Source organism: Oratosquilla oratoria, chromosome 22 (assembly GCF_046742065.1).
Source record: "Oratosquilla oratoria isolate Oo_2021 chromosome 22, ASM4674206v1, whole genome shotgun sequence".
NCBI lineage: Eukaryota > Metazoa > Arthropoda > Malacostraca > Stomatopoda > Squillidae > Oratosquilla > Oratosquilla oratoria.
The window spans coordinates 48,274,963-48,294,179 of record NC_134798.1 but is presented as its reverse complement, the minus strand read 5'-3'; the positions used below and the strand labels follow the sequence as shown (position 1 = coordinate 48,294,179).

The 19,217-nt window shown below is 38.8% G+C and overlaps 1 protein-coding gene across 3 annotated transcripts; it reads left to right on the top strand.

Annotated features, from left to right (window-relative positions):
* The first annotated feature begins 3,978 nt into the window (after positions 1-3,978).
* Positions 3,979-16,189, top strand: Rpn5 (regulatory particle non-ATPase 5). Of its 3 annotated transcripts, none has more exons than XM_076205957.1 (9): positions 3,979-4,186; positions 8,957-9,162; positions 9,684-9,901; positions 10,691-10,850; positions 11,440-11,576; positions 12,395-12,619; positions 13,119-13,278; positions 13,524-13,601; positions 15,636-16,189. In XM_076205957.1, exons 2-9 carry the CDS (start codon positions 8,962-8,964, stop codon positions 15,858-15,860), a joined length of 1,404 nt encoding a protein of 467 aa, XP_076062072.1. In that variant the 5' UTR covers positions 3,979-4,186; positions 8,957-8,961; the 3' UTR covers positions 15,861-16,189. The 3 variants fall into 3 exon arrangements, with proteins under 3 accessions (XP_076062072.1, XP_076062073.1, XP_076062071.1); XM_076205958.1 differs by lacking the exon at positions 3,979-4,186 and adding an exon at positions 4,347-4,367; XM_076205956.1 differs by lacking the exon at positions 3,979-4,186 and adding an exon at positions 5,121-5,274.
* Positions 16,190-19,217: the final 3,028 nt, after the last annotated feature.

Here is a 19,217-nt window from a genome sequence, read left to right as displayed (position 1 = left end):
GATAATCATAAAACAGTGACTTATCCTGCAAATTACCGGAGCTGGGTGCGTTCCGCTTTAGTTTGGCCGCGGTTAGCGCTCCCAAACAATTAAAGCTTAAAGGACAGGTTCATAACGAAATAAAACTCCGGTATGCCACATACTATACCAAAGAAAAATTTCGTAGGCCACATACTATACCGCCACCTATATTGCTTTAATATTTTGGGAGCGCTAACCGCGGCCAAACTAAAGCGGAACGCACCGAGGAACGCGCCCAGCTCTGGTAATGTCCATGATAAGTCACTTTTTTATAATTATCTGCCGGATAATCTGCCTGACGATTGCATAAAACAAGGGCCGATAATTTTTTTTTTTTTTATCTATATCCAAATCGCCTCATTAGTCAAATTCTGTCTCTGTAGCCTACAAAATTACTTTATAAATTTGCACACATCGTATTTTATATCATATTCGTATCTCAAATGCGATAAAAAACAGTGTAGCGAAATGTAGCGAAACGACCAAATAATGTAGCGAAACGACCGAATGTAGCGAAACGACCGAACAATGTAGCCAAATGTAGCGAAACGACCGAAGATTGTAGCGGTTACAGGTCGTTTCGCTACATGGTCAGTTTGCAAATTCTACTTCCGTAGCCTATAAAATTACTTTATGAATTTGCACACATCGTATTTTTTATCATATTCATATCTCAAATGCGTTAAAAAACAGTGTAGCGAAATGTAGCAAAACGACCAAAGAATGTAGTGAAACGACCGAAAGAATGTAGCGAAATGACCGAACAACGTAGCCAAATGTAGCGAAACGACCAAAGAATGTAGCGAAATGGTTGGTAGCGAACTGGCAATGTAGCGAAACGACCGAAGAATGTAGCGAAGCGACCGAAAGAATGTAGCGAAACGACCGAACAACGTAGCCAAATGTAGCGAAACGACCGAAGAATGTAGCAAATTGTTAGTAGCGAACTGGCCATGTAGCGAAACGTCCAATGGGTTACAGGTACTTTATAAACCTACACACATTGTATTTTTTTTTTATCATATTCGTATCTCAAATGCGAAAAAAACAGTGTAGCGAAATGTAGCGAAACGACCGAAGAATGTAGGGAAACGACCGAGAGGATGTAGCGAAATGACCGAAGAAATGTAGCGAAACGACCGAAGAATGTAGCGAAATGACCAAAGAATATAGCGAACTGGTTGGTAGCGAACGGGCAATGTAGCGAAACGACCTGTATTCAAATTGAGAAGTGCACGTTAGAATGTTTTTGGTTACCTCGTCCAGTTTCAGAACCCTTTGTATTTTCCATTCAAACGGGCACGTGAGTTTAGAGTGCAGGTCAAAAAACCTCATCACCGATAAGGACATAAGGCATTTTACCTTTTCGATTTTTAGCAGATGCCTTGGTTCAGGAAGATACACTTTCCCATTGACAGTTGCCTTCTAGAAAGTTGAATTAGAGAATACTGTTGAGTCACTATTTCTCCCGTGAGACTGGATATCAACATACACAAATAGGTGCTGAGTGCTAGGTACTACAATCAAAATGACAGATAAATCTACTTTACATTTAAATTAGTGATCCACTGTGTTGTGGTTTGGTCAATCGAACATACTTCCCGCCAACTTGGGGAAATTCGCACTTTCTACAAATCTATCAGCAACCTACCTGAGTTTCTCCGCTGGCACAAATACTGGGCAATTCATGTAGGTGTCGATCTAATCCGTAAAGATGCTCCACTGTCATGGTGCAGTATCTGAGAGAGAGAGCATGTAATGAAATATGCCTAAAATTGATAGATAAAAGGTAATAATAATAATACGATGCATTGCAATAATATTGTTTCATTGTAACGTTTCTTGTCCTCCGTCTGTTTCAGGAGAACTGTTAATTAACAGATGTGAAAATATCAAGGATCAGTACATCGACTAAATAAAAAAGAAAAAGAAAAGAAAGATCTGATCAGCAATGAATAGTGAAGAATTACATAGACCATGAGCATTTTTCGTTCTTTAAGATAACTATGTGCAAGAAGGAAACAGTTTCGGATGCTCCGAAGGGAATGGATGAAGAAAATTGCAATTCTCTATAGAAATCCTGAGAGGCAAGTGAAGTTAACACAACTTCAAATAAGATGGCTCCGAAGAGAAACTAAGAATGTTGACATAAAAAAGAGAGATCCTAGAACATTTATACCTAAGGAAACCGTAATTTTTCCTTCTCCATAATGTTTATGCCTTTATTCAAGAAATTTCCTGATGACTAGAATTTGCAGGTCCACTCTGATGTATTAAATGTGATCCTTAAAAAATACCGTCCATTGCAAGACCAGGGTCTGCCACATCATCTGACCTACACTCCGCCTTACCCTGCTGGAATAATTTATCCTCAGGTGAACCGCGAACAACCAAACACAGTTAACCAGATTTCTTCAGATCACATGCTTAGCTGTGGCATCACCAGCGCCATCTGATGTTGCAGACTTTAGTTATTCTTATGTTATACATTTTCCAAGTACACTATTTATATTTTAACTTCAGCTATTTCTATCCTACACGAGTATAACCTAATGCATTTCCTATTGTGTTGAAGGTGGAAGCTATTAATTGGAATAGCTGTAATACAATTATGAATGTGGGGTTTACCTTATGGAAAAAACATGGCGTCCAAAAGGCGTAACAGTTCCTCATTTGTATGTCTTGCTGAAGGAGTTTGTGATGCAGATAGACATAGGTGGTGACTGACATTCTGAGGTAGCTGAAAATGTTAACATTATTTTTCACAGGTTATGAAAAAGGAAGTTGAATGCTTCGACCTTGCCCCTTGCGGTGACCAATGAATGGGTTCATAATTTACACCTGTTTCATTTTCGTTCGCAAATGTACCAGTTAAAGGAGGCGAAGCTGTTTACGTCCATGTATACTTCAACGCCTCCACAATGCAAATTGGAATATGTATATATATATATATATATATATATATATATATATATATATATATATATATATATATATATATATATATATATATATAGACTAAGACTAAGACTCCTGTGTTTCCTATTCCGCTTACATCATATATATATATATATATATATATATATATATATATATATATATATATATATATATATATATATATATATATATATATATATATATATATATATATATAACCGCTTCGTATGAAAAACGCGGAAGCGTTGGACCCGCGTAAAAGTGCGGACGTGGGCATTGCCCGTGTCGTGTGGAATATGCCTTGGACTCACAGGTTTGTAATTAATAGAATTGCACATGCTCTTTCTTTTGTAATTTAGTGAGACGTGAACAACAAACCTAATGATTATTTCCCCTAACGAATTGTCAAATTACATCCTCAGCTGTATAAACAGTTTCTCGGTCAATCCAACAATTCTAGGTTGCACGTTATCAGGCCCTGTGTTTTTTTTTCTTTTCTTTTTTTAAGGACTTTACTAAGCATGTAGTGAATAATCTCTGTGCGTTCTAGCCTTTTTATCTCGAAGGTCAGACCTCGTCAACCCCTTTAAGGTGCGACGGCAAAGATTAATTATCTGTGAGGTACTGTACTTGGTCAAAAGTTTTGTTCAAATCCAAATACTCGAATGCACAGTCCACTCAACTATCTCTTTCCTGCAGCACATCGGTTGCCCATGAGTCAAAGCCCAACAAATAAGATGCACATGCTTTCTGTTTTCTCAATCCGAAACGGTTATCTGCCAAATATTCTCCAAGTATTTTATCCATGCGTCTATCACGATACATAACTAAAGTCATCATGCATGTTCCTCCTTTGAAATACTACCTGTCCATTTATTTGTAATATCGGTTATGAAATATTTTATAAATATAACTTTTCTTGACAGTAGAAGAAAACTGACTAAAAAAGCAGTACAGCCGAACAAACGAACCTCTGACAATTCCTATACTATCATGTCTACGGGTTGAGACATATTGTCGACTTGAATAGAATAACAAACTAAATACATTTTTAGTTCGTATTTTCAACATATTTTAATATTTTGAATTAAAATATTACAACATTTGTATAACATATGGAAAAATATACTTAAAGCAATTCAAGTCGACATGTATACACACTTGATGTTTGTTGTGCCGCTCACTCAGATTGTGGGTGTTTGTGAAAGGCGTCTATGAAATTAAGGTAAGGATAGTTAGGTTGTACAGAGAAGCCCACCAAGAAAGTAGATAAGACGTGAAGTATAAACCCATATAATATACTTAGTTTTTATAAGTAAATTGACAGCTTAACTAATACATTGATGGGACGGCTGCAGTAGCGATGGACACACAAGCAAGAGAAAATTCCTATATTTATCCGATATGTAAGTATAGCCTATAGTAAACGCGTTAGGAAGTCGCCATGCCCTAAATCTATGCTGTCAGGTTGCCTAAAATTCATAGTTCTTCATATATATATTCTGAAGACTCTAGTTACTAGTACCAAAACTTGTTTGTACTGTCCCCAGTTGGGGGGGCCAACACACTTGGTTGAGGCTTTTAAAATATTATTTCCTCATGTGTGAACCGTTGTTGGAATTGATTGCTTATTTTTTAGGTTCCTAGTACAATTTTTGTAGTACATTTACTGGACAATATACTATTTTTGATGTGGAACAATAACAGATGGAAGTGATTTGATCATAGCCATAGTAGACAGTGTTACGGAGTTAAATTATTTGGTATAATTCCAGAATCCTTTAAACATGGATATTGAACATGAAACTTTTATTATTATTACTCTATAACCTAACCTATCTCAACCATTCCTTAGGAAAATAGATCTTATCTCTCAAATGGAGAAAAGGAAGAAATGGAAAGTATGTTTATGTGGTATTCGAATAGTTTGCCAGTGGAAAGAAGGGTTTGGGGAATAAACCATAGTGCTAAGAATTAATTGTTGTCTTGAGTTTCATGATGGGAGGAAAATTCACTGTCCCACAGTACCTCACAACAGTCCTCAGGCCCTTCCATAGACGTCTCTACAAATAAGCATTGGTCTGTCTCTGTTAGCTATGCTGTGATATTGTGGAACTGTTTCTCAGTCTTATGCCTTTACTTTTTTGTTTAGGAATGTCCCCTGTGGGGCTACAAGGAGAAGGATGCCTAGTCCCACTCCCCGTCCCTTTCTTCTCGCCTCTTACGATCCAAGTGGAAATACGTGGTGACAGTATTCTTTTCCCCCACCACAGGGAATTCCCCCACAGCAGAAAATGAATATTCAGAGAAATGGTACAGAACAGCAGCAAGGGGTTGGGGAACAGCATAATGGAGGGACAGTCGAAGTATAAAAGTGTCATCATTTCTCTATGAAGAGTTTTCCTCTATTATAGACAAAATGGTGTGTGGCTCTGGTCCATAGGGATGCCCCATATAAACCCTAAAGTATCAACTGCATGCTACTTTGCCACAATAACAAGCAGCCAATACCCCAGATGGGGACGTCCTAGGATGAGGTGGATGGATGGGGTGAAGGGGGCTTTGGGGAAGAGGGGAATGTCTGTTGAGGAAGGACGGGAGAGGACAGAAGACGGGTGAATGAAGAATGGTTGTATATGGATGATGTTGTGATGCATGAGGTGGAATGGGCAGGGGGATGGTGGGTGAGGTAGTATGTGTGAGCAAAATTTGATGCAGCCCGAAGGGATTTCTCCCTGTCTTCTTTCATGCATGGGGGGGTCGCCGATTTAATGAAGCGGCCTTGCTGTGGATGTGCTGTGTCTGGCGACACTGCTTCTGACCCAGGGCAGTGGACAAGGTGCAGGGATGACCCATCATCCAGGAGGTGCTAAGATAAGAGGGAGGGTGGAGGGGTGTGGAGTGTATTCAGGGATGGAATGGGTAGAAATGATTTTATGCCTTTTCCTTTTTGGCTACCTCCCTTGTAAGGGGGAAAAAGCCTTGGTATATGTATGTTTCTCAGTAAATGAATGAAAGTGGTAGTGGGAGGGGAGTGGTAGACTATTGTCTATGCTACACATGTGAAAAAGTGTAAGAAATACAGTAGAAGGTGATAGAAATTGTGGGACCAGTCCAGAGACAAAGAGTCAGCCTTGTAGGGCTGTACTTCCTGATGGAGGTGACAGGGTTGAAAATGGGCAGCTTTGCTATAGACCACCACATGCAGGTACCCGTCATTGGACCTGGGTCCAACTAATTACCAACCAGATATGGCCTAAATATGCTGTTTGAAGCATTGTTTGATCTATTTTCAAATTAATAGAATATTTGTTTTCAATCAAGTGACATGAAACTTACAGATTTGAAAGACAAATGTTATATAAATGTGAACTTTGATCTAATAACACTTCAAACAGCGTAGTTGGGCCATGTCTGACCCCTGGTTGCTTCTGGTCTATTTTGGTCAGTAATTAATCGGACTGTTGGTCTTTGGTATTAGATAGGATCACATTAGGAGTTCATCCCCATCCCCTTCTGTGATGAGTAAAACAAAATTATGGAATATAATTTCACTCTTTATCACAGGATGGGTGAAGGAGCAAATTGAGTTGCTGAATGGGATCAAATAGAGTATAGCAGTTTTACAGATGCATAGCATCCTTAAACTTACAGTTTCACTAATTTGTGTCATTGTAATGATCTACAGTTGTATGTCTTGCATGTAAAAATGTATATATATATATGTAATTTTTTATGCTAAATTTTTGTGAATTAGAAAAAATATTTATGTTGAAAACTGTTCTTGTTGCCGCATTAAACGTTTGATCAGTATTGTGATTGGTATGGTAATATTGTGAAAATTCCATCGAACATGTGGAAATATTCATCCTCTCCTAATTGAATCTAACCCAAGGATGCAGAAAACTCAGGGAATAAAGATGATGACAGCAAAAACTGTCATAGTTCATAAAAAGATCTTAGGAAATGCCTCTTTGATTTCCATGATTCGTAAATACCAAATGCTTTTTGGTGATTATATTTTCACTCTACAGTGATTTTCAACCGGTGCAATTGTGTCACCATATGGCAGTTATAGCCAGTCAGGCAATCTTAGAGATATCTCCCAGTTGTGACTGGATGACCCCTTGAACTTTGAGTAGGTCAGAACATGGTTTGATTTGTTAATTTCAGTCAAATCTATAGAGGATGAAATTACCATGGCAGTGGCTTCTGTTAGGAAATCTGCAAGAAATGTAAATGGCACATCAAGGCCAGCAGTGCTGGATCAGGATCACCTCCATAGAAAATGCAATATTTTGAAAATCCCAACCAATATTTAGTAACATAAAAATCAACTAAATATCAGCTAGCACATTACCCCTCCTAAAATTTAGTCATATGGTGAAACTAGCCTGTTGTTATATGATCAATGCATGGTGGAAATAATCCAATTGAATAGTTTTTCATGGAAATTGTCTAGGTTTTCATAGTGATATATATATAATTTTTTTCAGCATTTTCTCTAAGTTATAAGCATTGCTTGTGGTAGTCCTGTCAGACAGAAGACAGAAATAGTTATTTCCATGACATCTGTCTTCAAAACTGGTGACAACTTCACCTGTAACTTGAAGCTGACATGTAGTCTCTGGATTAGATCCAGGATCTCTTTGTCAGGGTACAACTACTCCCCTCCACCTACTAATATAAACCAGTGATATAGCAACAGTCCTGCCACTGCATCCCCACATTTAATCTTCAAGATAAATGGACAAAAGAAATATTTCCCTACCACCCATCAAAACTCATCAATCAGGTCCACCTTAGTCTGGAGATGCAGCTGCAAGGGACTGGCCATCTATCTCTGGATAAGACCCTGGATCTCTCTTTTTCAATTTCAACTGTATTTCCTCCACCTTTTCACATCAAAACAGGTGACAGCTGGGTTCTGCTTCCCCACTTATACTAGTACAATCCACTGGCACGGAAACTGTGTGCAAAAACTATACACAAATTTAAGAGCAAACTAGACACTGAGATACAAAGACGGGACACCATGAGCATAGCTCCCCTTCCCGTAAGATACAACTAGGTAAATACATTGATACAACACAAACAACAATCCAAAGTTTAATCCCAGAGATCTGTGGAAAACCCCAAGGGCCTTTGCCATCTGCTCTAAAGGTGGGTTTCAATCAGCAATATTCAAGGCAGCACTTACTGCCATTGGACCATCATCATATAATTTATATTGGAACTCTTCTTAACTTGAAACAAGATAATGGGAGTCATCTCAAAAAGGGTGTTGCAGTTTCTTAGTTTCTGAGAAAATAGAAAATTAATGTTACCTTGAGGTGCTAGATTATTTTATGGAATGTAGTCATAGTGAAAGAGGATTATAATTCACCTTCTTTGTATCATTAACCCCCCCACACACACACTTCACCCCCCTCCAACTTTTTCTTGATCAGTTCAATTGCATACATTTTTCTGCACTTGGAAACGTTGTACAGTATTATGAGTAATAGCTAACTTATCAATCTATAGGTGTGGCTCCCTCATACTGGAAATCCACAGCCACCAGGTTGGCCAATAAGTTACTTAAGATAAAATAGAATTATGGTATTATCTGTAGTATATTATAAAATGTTGGTTACTTAAGTAGAATTCTCAAATACTAATATGGTAATAGAGGTTTTTGCTGATCCAGAGATATAGCATTAAGAATGATTGATTGATAGCTCTAGCTGTGATTTCACTCCAGAACCAACCATGCATGATAGTGCATACAGGTTATAAATACTCCATGGAATTTTTTTCTAATTGTCTTGAGAAATGTAGATAACAGGATACTCTACAAAGGAGAAAATGTATTGCTTATGGTGAAAAAATGTTCTCTGTTTACATCACTAATGTTTTTTCATACATATTTTTAACATGTGAAAAGTTATAGCTGGATTGTCTTGATACCTGTAGAAGTTGACCTTAACTTGTGTTTTTTTTTTTTTTTCCACAGAAAACATGACAGATAACAAGAAGGATAGCACTGTCCCAGAATTGGGGGCTCCTGTCGTCACAGATGGGGGTCGCCTCATCAAAATGGAGGTGGATTATTCATCCACATGTAATGACAAAATACCACAAGCTAAGACATTAGCCAAAGAAGGCAAATTGCAGGAAGCCATTGAAATCCTCATGACTTTGGAAAAACAAACTCGTACGGTAAGATTCAGTCATTATTTGTTGATCAGCAGCAACTGTGATCTCTTTCTCTCCCTCACTCTTTTTCTCTGTCACATCACTTTTTCCTCTTTCCTTTTCTCTCCTCTTTTCTCCTTTCCTCTCCTCATGTTATTCTCTTTCCTCCCTGTTTCCATTATCTCTCTATCTCTTATCTTTATTACCTGGTTCCCACACACATGCACAAAATGATAAAATATAAGTATATTTCACAACAAAGTTATGTCGTGGCACATTTGTAAAATAATACTGATGACCCACTTTCGGAGAAGAATAAGCGAAAGTATAAAGATCTGTATATTTCAATCACTAACTGTGATCCTCTTCAGCAGATCTTCTGCTGAAGAGGATCACAGTTAGTGATCGAAATATACAAATCTTTATACTTTTGCTTATTCTTCTCCGAAAGTGGGTCATCAGTATTATAAGTACATTTGTGGTGAAATTTTAATATCTTATTTAAATCTTTCCTTTTTATTAATTTATTTTAACCTTTCACCTAGGGAGCTGATGCACATTCTACTAGTCGTGTTCTCGTAGCAGTTGTGGAGATTTGCTTTGATGCTGGTAATTGGGATGCCCTCAATGAGAATATTGTGGTTATGACAAAAAAGAGGTCACAAATCAAGATGGCAGTGACCAAAATGGTACAAAAGTGTTGTGAATATGTGGACAAAAGTACAGACAAGGACATTAAACTGAAGCTCATGGATACTTTAAGGTAAATGATTGTGATTATAATGTTTTGTAGCCAGATGTTTTAGAGAAAAAAAAGGTAAAGTTGTCTTTAGGGTTTTCATGACATTGTTGGCAGAAAGTTATGATGGAGTGTGTTACAGATGTATGGGATCAGAGGAAGTTTGAGGGTGGTCAAAAGTTCTTACTTCAGTAGTAGAGCTTGTTTAGATGTAGGGAATGAAGAGAGTGACTGGTTTGAGGTGAAACTGGAACTGAGTCAGGGCTGTATAATGTCACCATGGTTGTTCAGTGTGTATATAGATGGTTATTGGAATGTACAAGGAGTTTTGGTGGTGGGATGGAGACAAGTTTGAAGGGTGAAAGGCTGGAGGAAGCTTGAAGAGATTTAAATATGAGTATCACATGTGAGTGATTGGAGTAGAGATAACAATCAGTTACAAAGGCATATAAATGTCTAGATGGTGAAAAATGTTGTGAGAAATAGGTATGTGGGGATGATTGCAAAGAAAAGATGTATGATGAATCTTCATCCAGGAGGTACTAAGATAGGAGGGGTAATGAATGGGTATTGGATGGGTGCGGCATGGGGGTAAGGCGGGTGTCTGCTCTAACTCAGCCATTCACTTGTAAGGGGGAAAGAGCATCTTTGTATGTATGATTTTTATATGAAGATTATTAATCAGTGTCAAGCTTATTCAGAAAAAGATTATTAAGAAAATAGATGCACTGAGTTGTGTTATGTACTGATTAATACTATATATCATATGGTGAGGAATCAAGATCCTTACTGTCTTAATTCCTTCAATTTCAGAACTGTGACTGCAGGGAAGATTTATGTGGAGGTGGAGAGAGCACGTCTCACACACAAGTTAGCCAAGATGAAGGAAGAGGAAGGGGATATAAATGAAGCTGCCACAGTATTGCAAGAACTCCAAGTAGAAACCTTTGGGTCTATGGACAAGAAAGAAAAGGTAGTTGAAGACTGAACATAGGATTGGTTGGTGTAATCATCAACCATCATTGTTATAGTTTATAATAAGTTTCACTGATTACTGGGTATGGAAGATAAAAATATGATTCTGTGCTCAATAGATGGAATACTTGACAGGGAATTTAGTGGAGGGAGAATATTGGTGTGTAGAAAAACTTTGATATGATACTGTTAAGATGATGTAGGGATTTGAATTGAATAGGCAAGGACACTGTATTAAAAAAATCATACCAGTTAAAGAACAAAAAGAGAGGTAAAAGAACAAAAAGCATGGAAAAGAGTGCTTTCGACACAAAATGCTGGAGAAAGTTAATGTGCTGGTACATGGGAATGGGGAAAATAAAAAGGGAGAGAAAACCAGAGTAAAAGAAGAGGCACCATACATAGAAATGAATGTTTGTGAGAAAAATTCCTATTCTTTGTAATGAGGGGCAAAGGAATTTAGCTAACCTTTCCTTACTGTTTATATTAATATCTTGGAGAGGTGAAGAGTTCTGGTTGATGTTATGAAGTATATGTGTACTGTTCTGGATATTCTCTAATGGGATTTCCTTTGTCTTGTTTGACAGGTGGAACTAATCTTAGAACAGATGCGTTTGTGTTTGTTGAAGAAGGATTATGTACGAACACAAATTATTTCAAAGAAGATCAACACTAAATTCTTTGACTCAGAGAAAGTAGATGATCTAAAACTGAAGTTTTATAAGTAAGTATGTTTTGTTTTATCATTGATATTGTGTCAATAGAAATGTCATAGTCAACTTAATCATACTCATTACACTTTTAATGTCAAGGAAAACTATTGGAGCAGGTTGAAAGTGAGTGTTAAGGGTGAGAGGGTTGAGTAAGTGTGGGGTTTCAATTACGTGGGGCACATGGCAGTGAATAGAGGATTGAGTGTGGAGGTGAATTTCAGAGTAAAAGAAGTGAGGTGGAATGAAAAATATTATGAGAAATAGGTATTTGGGGATAAATTCAAAGATAGTTGAATGGAAGAGTGATATCCTTGGTGCTGTGTGGAGCAGAAGGAGAGTAAAAGGGAGGCAGAATGTAAGAGACTGAATGGATTTGAGTTCAAGTGCCTAATAAAAGTTTGTTTCAAGAATAGGTAGTGTCCATGTGAAGTGTAGGAGAATGTGGATGAGAAAGAATTTATTCATGTGTATAGACCAGAAAGTATTGAGATGACCCATAGAAAGAATGAATTATGAAAGGCTAGCAAATGTTGTACTAAAAATAGAAGTGGATGGAGTGAGCCGGAGAAGAAGAATGAGATGGATTAAACATTCCACCACATTCCCTTTAACACAAACATGTCCAGAACTCTTCCTGTCACCATATCAGACTGCTACATTATCCATGAAAACTTGATAATTCTTCTATCAACCACTCTAGCCCATATATACTTATGTATGTATTTATTTTTGAACACTAATCGCTATCACCAGTTCTTTCAATGCAATCCAAGTGTTTATAGAAGAAAAGAAAATGTCTAATAGATGAAAAACTTTCTTCTCTACCTAGCCTGATGATTGACCTAGACAGTCATGAATCTGCCTTCTTGAGTATCTGCCGACACTACCGTGCTATCTATGACACCAAAAGTGTACAGGAAAAGGAGGAGGACAAGCAGAAGATCCTAAAACATGTCGTCTTGTATGTTATCTTAGCACCCTATGACAATGAACAAAGTGATCTCTTGCATCGAATCAAGGAGGATAAAACTCTGAATGACATCCCACAGTACAGGTAGAGTTATGTTTTGTTCATTTTCATCATCACTGCTATTGCTTCCAAACTGATGAAATATCAAATATGCATGAATTATATGTTAAGATTAGTTCAAATAAGTATTGATTGATACAGTTTTAGACATCAGGTAGAAATGGTGAATGTTTTGTATAATTATTTTTTTATGTATTGTTATTATTTATTCATTTATTTCTTATTGTTAATTTATTTTCATGAGATGAAACCTGCTTCCCATCCAAGCACCAATGCAATTGCTTTTGAGTCCTCCCAACAATTTGTATGTCAAATGCTTCTTCCACTTTATAAGAGAAAAGTCCTCCCATAGAAGGAGAAATGTTGCACTTTTGTCTGGGTTTTGTGACTGTAGGGATATTTCTAGCTTTCTGTCTTGTTGGAAGAAGAGGAGAGCATAAAGTGCTCTACATTTGACAACCTTTTCATTTTCAGTATCCTCATAGCATCATTCACTTATGTGAATTTAAATTTCTTTTTGTAGAGATCTTTTACAACTGTTCGTGACAGCAGAGTTGATAAAGTGGTCAGCATTGTGTGAAGTGTACGAAAAAGAGTTGAGATCATCCTCCAATACGGTTTTTAAAACTGATGAAGATGGAAATGGTCGTTGGAAGGCGCTCCGAGATCGTGTTGTGGAACACGTAAGTACTCATTTAGCTGTATTCAGTGACTTACTTTCCACATCTTTATCTTGGACACATTTCCACATACATGCACATTTAGGAGAAAGCTTTGAATTTGAATAGTAATTCATAGTGGGAACTAAGAACAAAGATAGTAGGTACCTGTTGATACTAAGAACAAAGATAGTAGGTACCAGTTGATACTTTGTAATACTGAATTAATATTAAATTTTGTGTAAATGGTTTGGTCTTTATTTTTTCAGAATATTCGTATGATGGCCAAGTACTATACACGGATTTACCTCAGCAGAATGGCACAGCTGCTAGACCTCTCTGTCAAGGTAAGAATAACTGTAGCCAACACATTTTTTGCTGACTTATACCTGGAACTTTTTTTCTGACATTTTTTGCCAATCACATCACATGGGATAGTGCTGGAGGTAAAGGCAAGGGGACTGGAGATGGTTAAAGAAAATAGAGGAAAGTGGGAGGTGGTTAAAGAAAATAGAGAAAAGTGGGGGTGAGCCAGTTGTTTGCTGAGGACACTGTGCTCTTGGCAGGGTCACAGGAGGAATTAAGGGAGTTAGGGACAGTTTGGGAAGGTATGTGATACAAAGTCGAAGGTAAATGTGGGTAAAAGGAAGGTGATGAGATGTACAGGGGTAGAGGATAGTAGTGACTTGGAAGTAAGTCTTAAAGGAGAAAGGTTGGAGTAAGTGGATAGATTTAGGTATTTGGGGTTGCATGTGGCAGGAAAGGGAGGAGTGGAGGTGGATGTAAATTGTAGATTGAGAGAAGCAAGTAAATGTCTTTGGGGATTTAAGTGTTATAAGAAATAGGTTTCAGGAGACAACCGAGGATGAGATGGATTGATGGGGTGAGCAAGGAAAGGTAAAGGCAGGAGATAGGGATGAATGGAGAGTGACTGTATTGGTGATACTGTTATGCAAGGAAGGGAGGGGCAGGAGATGGGGGGATAGGGGGTGCTTATGTGTGAACGATAATTTGGTGCAGCTTGAAGGGATTTTTCCATGTTTTCTCTTTTTCTGCATGAGGGGATGGAGGGGGGGTTGCCAATTAAGTGAAGTGGCTGTACTATGGATGTACTGTGTCTTGCTGTATTGCTTCTGACCCAGGGTATTGCCCAGGATGCAGGGATGACCCGTCATCCATAAAGAGCTAATATGAGAGGGAGGAAAGAGGGGTGGATAGGAGTGGAATGGATTGCAGTAGGTACATGCCTTTGACTTGGCCACCTCCCTTATAAGGGGGAAAAAGCTCTTGGTATATAGATGGACATCACATTTCATGGATTGCTTTCTGGCCAAGCTGGTTAGTATCACTGCTTGTGGTGATCAGGAGTGGAGGCAATACGCATCTTACCTGAGGAGGATTTCATAAAATGGTAGATTATATTCACAAAACTTCTGCAAGAAGGTGCTGTTCTAATTCTCTCTGAAAGGGGAAGTTCATGACAGTAAATTGAATCACATCATGTCTACTCCATCATATCACTTTTTTCTGTGAAGACAGATATAAGGTGGTGTGGAAGGCAGAGGTGGATGGAGTAAACATGAGGGGTCAACCAAGGATAAGATAGATGGATGGGGTGAAAGGGGTTTTGAGCAGGAGGGAGAGGTTTATTGAGCAAGGAAAGGATGTGGCAGGAGATAGGGGTGAGTGGAGAAAGGCTGTTTATAGATGATACTGTGATGCAAAGAAGGGAGTTGGTAGGGGGGATGGTGGGGTAAGGTTAGGGGTTGGTCATGTGTGAATGATATTTTGGTGCAGCTCCAAGGGATTTCTCCCAGTCTTCACTTTTTCTGGATGAGGGGATGGAGAGTGGGGGTTAAAGATTTAGTGAAATGGCCTTTATGTGGGTGTGCTGTGTCTTTCTGCATTGCTTCTGACCCAGGGGAGTAGGGGGGATACAGGGATCACCTGCCATCCATGAGGAGCTAAGATGAGAGGGAGGAAAAGGTGGTAGATGGGAGGGGATGATGTGGGTGGGAGTGGGTATATAACTTTTGACTGAGTACCTCACAGGTAAGGGAAACTGAAGTGAGCATTAAGGGAGAGCAACTGGAGGAAGTGGATAGTTTTAAATACTTGGGTGCGAATGTGGCAGGAAAGGGTGAAGTGGAGGTAGAATGTAGATTGAGAGAAGCTAGTAAATACCTTAGTGGAATGAAAAGTGTAATGAGGAATAGACATTTGGGAATGGATGCAAGTAAATTGTATGAAGGAGTGATTGTGAAGGGTGGTGGGTCAGGGATTGGTATGTGTGTGTGTAAAAATATATATATGATTCCCACAGTGACCTCAGTCCTCTTATTGTGTTTAAAGTTTTATTTACTTATCAAAATCTATTTTAGGAAACTGAAGAATTCCTGTGCCAACTTGTGGTATCGGGGACAGTCACAGCCAAAATGGACCGTCTTGACAGCATAGTAAACTTTGGCACTGCTCCAGAATATAATGAACTGCTGAATACATGGGCTGATTCACTCCACCATTTGATGGCCCTTGTCAACAAAACAACTCACCTTATCAACAAAGAAGAGATGGTGCACAAGCATCTTCTGACTGCAAAGGAATAGAGGACCAGAGGGAGTCTGTGAAACCGTGTTTGAGTCCCCTGAATATTGGAAGTAGTTATTTTTCTATTCAAGATAGTTTACTGAAATAATTGTTATCAATATTTATTTATATTGAAAAAGAAAAAAAAAAGTTTGATCAATTGAAGGAATTTTAGTTGCATTTTTTAAGGTTTGCTTGAGGTGATTAATGTTGCCATCTTTATGGGATACCTTTCATACACACCTGACAGGAATGAATAGCCAAGTTTTCAAGGTAAAATGAGTTGTCAGGATACTTCCTGTTCTTAATCTTACAATCTAATCGTAAGAGTAAATATATCTATGTAAAATGTGTTTCATTTTCCTGCCTTTCTCTTTAGTTTTCACTATAATGTTGCAGAAAGTGAATACTCCCCTTTTAGCCATCCAACACTGGTATCAAGAGGTCATATATTACTCCAGTTTTTGCACTCTCTTTGCCCCTTCAACCTTTTAAAGGTTTAACAAATGTTCAGTGTGTTCATCCAAATGGTAGATTTAACATCCATGCGAAATAACAGAAAAGGTCTTCACAGTCAGAACACTTGTTACGTACATACATATACCAAAGGCTTTTCCCCCATACACGGGGGGTAGCCAAAAAGAAAGTCATAGAAACCACTCCCACCCATTCCATTTCCTACATATTCCACTCCCCTCCACCTTCCTCCCTCCCTCTTATCTTGGCACCTCCTCGATGACGGGTCATCACTGCCCTGTGTCAGAAGCAGTGTCACAAGACACCGCACAAAGGATTACAAAGGAGGAGCATGCCAACAGGAGACCTTTTGGTCCATAACTAGGTTGAATGTGAAAAAAATATAATGATAAATGAATTAATAAATAAAAAATTATAACAGTATAAATAATAATAAACAAAATAAATAAATGCCTAGGGATAGTTAAATAATAAACAAACAGGAAAATAGTAAATAATAATGAATAAATGAAAATCGAGAAATAATAAACAAATAGACAAATAATAACAAACAAATAATATAAAATAAATGTAGAATAATGGAGTTTAGAAAAAGTAGATGGTAACCTGGATGTATTCTAGTGAAGCTCTTCCATTTGTGGGAGAGATTTATCTGTAGCACTGGTGTATGGAAGAGTTGCTTCATAAATTCGGTGACCCCCCCCTCTCTGTCTCCTCATGCAGAAAACGAAGACGGGGAGAAATCCCTTCGGGCTGCGTCAATTTTTTTTCTCGTACTTCCTCACCCCCCATCTCCCACCCACTCCCCCTCATGCATCACAGCATCATCTATACACAACCCTTCTCCATTCACTCCTATCTTCTGTTCTCTCCCGACCTTTCTCCACAGACATTCTTCTCTTCTGTAATGCCCCTTTCACCCCATCCATCCATCTCATCGTAGGACACCCCCTCATATTCACTTCTTCCACCTCTTCCTTCCACACTTCTTTCACTCATTCTTTCCATGTGTCCGAACCATCCCAATACTCTTTCATCAACCCTATCTCCCAGCTCTCCACCCCTGTTCTCCTCCTCATTTCTCACTCTAGCCTAGTAACCCCTATCATACTTCTCAGACATTTCATCTCAAACACATTCAAACTCCTCTCTCCCTCTTTTATGTTCCATGTTTCTGCCCAGTACAGTGCTGTTGGCACAATCACTCCTTCATATAACCTCCACTTAGCATCCATTACACTTTTTAATCCACCAAGGCATTTACTCGCTTCTCTTAATCTACATTCTACCTCCACCCCCACTCCTCCCTTTCCTGCCACATTTACACCCAAGTATCTAAAACTATCCACTTCCTCTAGTCTTTCACCCTTTATGCTCACTTCCAGCTTGCTGTCACTCTCTCCCCTTGTACATCTCATCACCTTACTTTTGCCCACATTTATCTTCAGCTTACTTCTTTCACACACCTCAAACTGTCACTAACTTCCTCAATCCCTCCTCTGATCCTACTACAAGCGCAGTGTCGTCAGCAAACAACAACTGGCTCACCTCCCACTTCTCTCCATTTTCTTTAACCATCTCCAACCCCTGACCCACTACCCTTGCATTCACCTCTCACACCACCCCATCCATGTAAAGATTGAACAGCCAGGGTGACAACACATCCCTGCAGAAGTCCCACCTTTACCTCAAACCATTCACTCTCCATTTCTAATTCTAACACAAGCTCTGCTACTCTCGTAAAAACTCTTGACTGCTCTTAACAGCTTTCCTCCTATCCCATATATCTGCAGTACCCCCCACAGTGCCTTCCTGTCTACCCTGTCATAAGCCTTTTCCAGATATATAAAAGCCCAAAAAACATCCTTACCTTTTCCTATAGCTTTCTCACATATCTGTCTTACCACAAAAATCTGATCTACACAACCCCTACCTGTCCTAAACCCACACTTCAACAAGCTGATACCTCTGAAACTACTACACTCACACATGTCCCCCTTTACCTTGTAAAGCTGAACTATACAGGCCCTCCTCCAGTCCTCCGGCACTCTACCCTCTCTTAAACAAACATTAAATAACCTCACCAGCCAGTCCACCATAACCGTACTAACTCTCTTCAGACATTCTGCATGGCATCCATCCAACCCAGGTGCCTTACCTGCTCTCATCATCTTAACAGCTGCTTTCACTTCATCCTTCTCTATTTCTCCTTTTCCTCACTCATCACTCTCATTTTCTTAGCACTTCCCATTGCAACTACCTTTCCCTCCCTATCCTCCTTCGCATTTAGCAACTCCCTAAAATATTCTGCCCACCTTCCTCTCACTGCCTTCTCTTCCATTATCAATTCTCCATCTGCACTTGTTACTCTCCAAAATACCTCTGCTTTGCCTCGTCTGCTTATCGAGATGAGTGCCTGTACCAACTTATGTTATCCAACAAGAATCTCCTACTTACCTTCCCATTTGTCTGCCATTGATCAATACATACTCAATTCCTGTTCTAATGTAATGGGTTATGCAGCAGTATTACCTGCAGGCACAGAATCTAGATATTTTGCCTGGTCATTCGTACTAAACTTGATTACTTTTCTCACAACATCTTCAAAATTGCCCCCACCCACTCACCCTAAATATTTCTGACTTGAGAAGTGCCCCGGAGTCCCTTTTCCCCTTCCATTACTGCAGAACTTTACTTTGAAAAGGAGATGCCAAGATAAGAGGGTAGAGGGGAGTGGAGTATGTAGGGGATGGAATGGGTGGGAGTGGTTTCTATGCCTTTGTCTTTTGGCTACCTTCCATGTAAGGGGGAAAGCCTTAGATATATGTATGTATTACTGCAGAAACTTGGGACATAAGAGAAAGAGTTTAAATCCGAGATGAAATGCCTGAAAACTATGA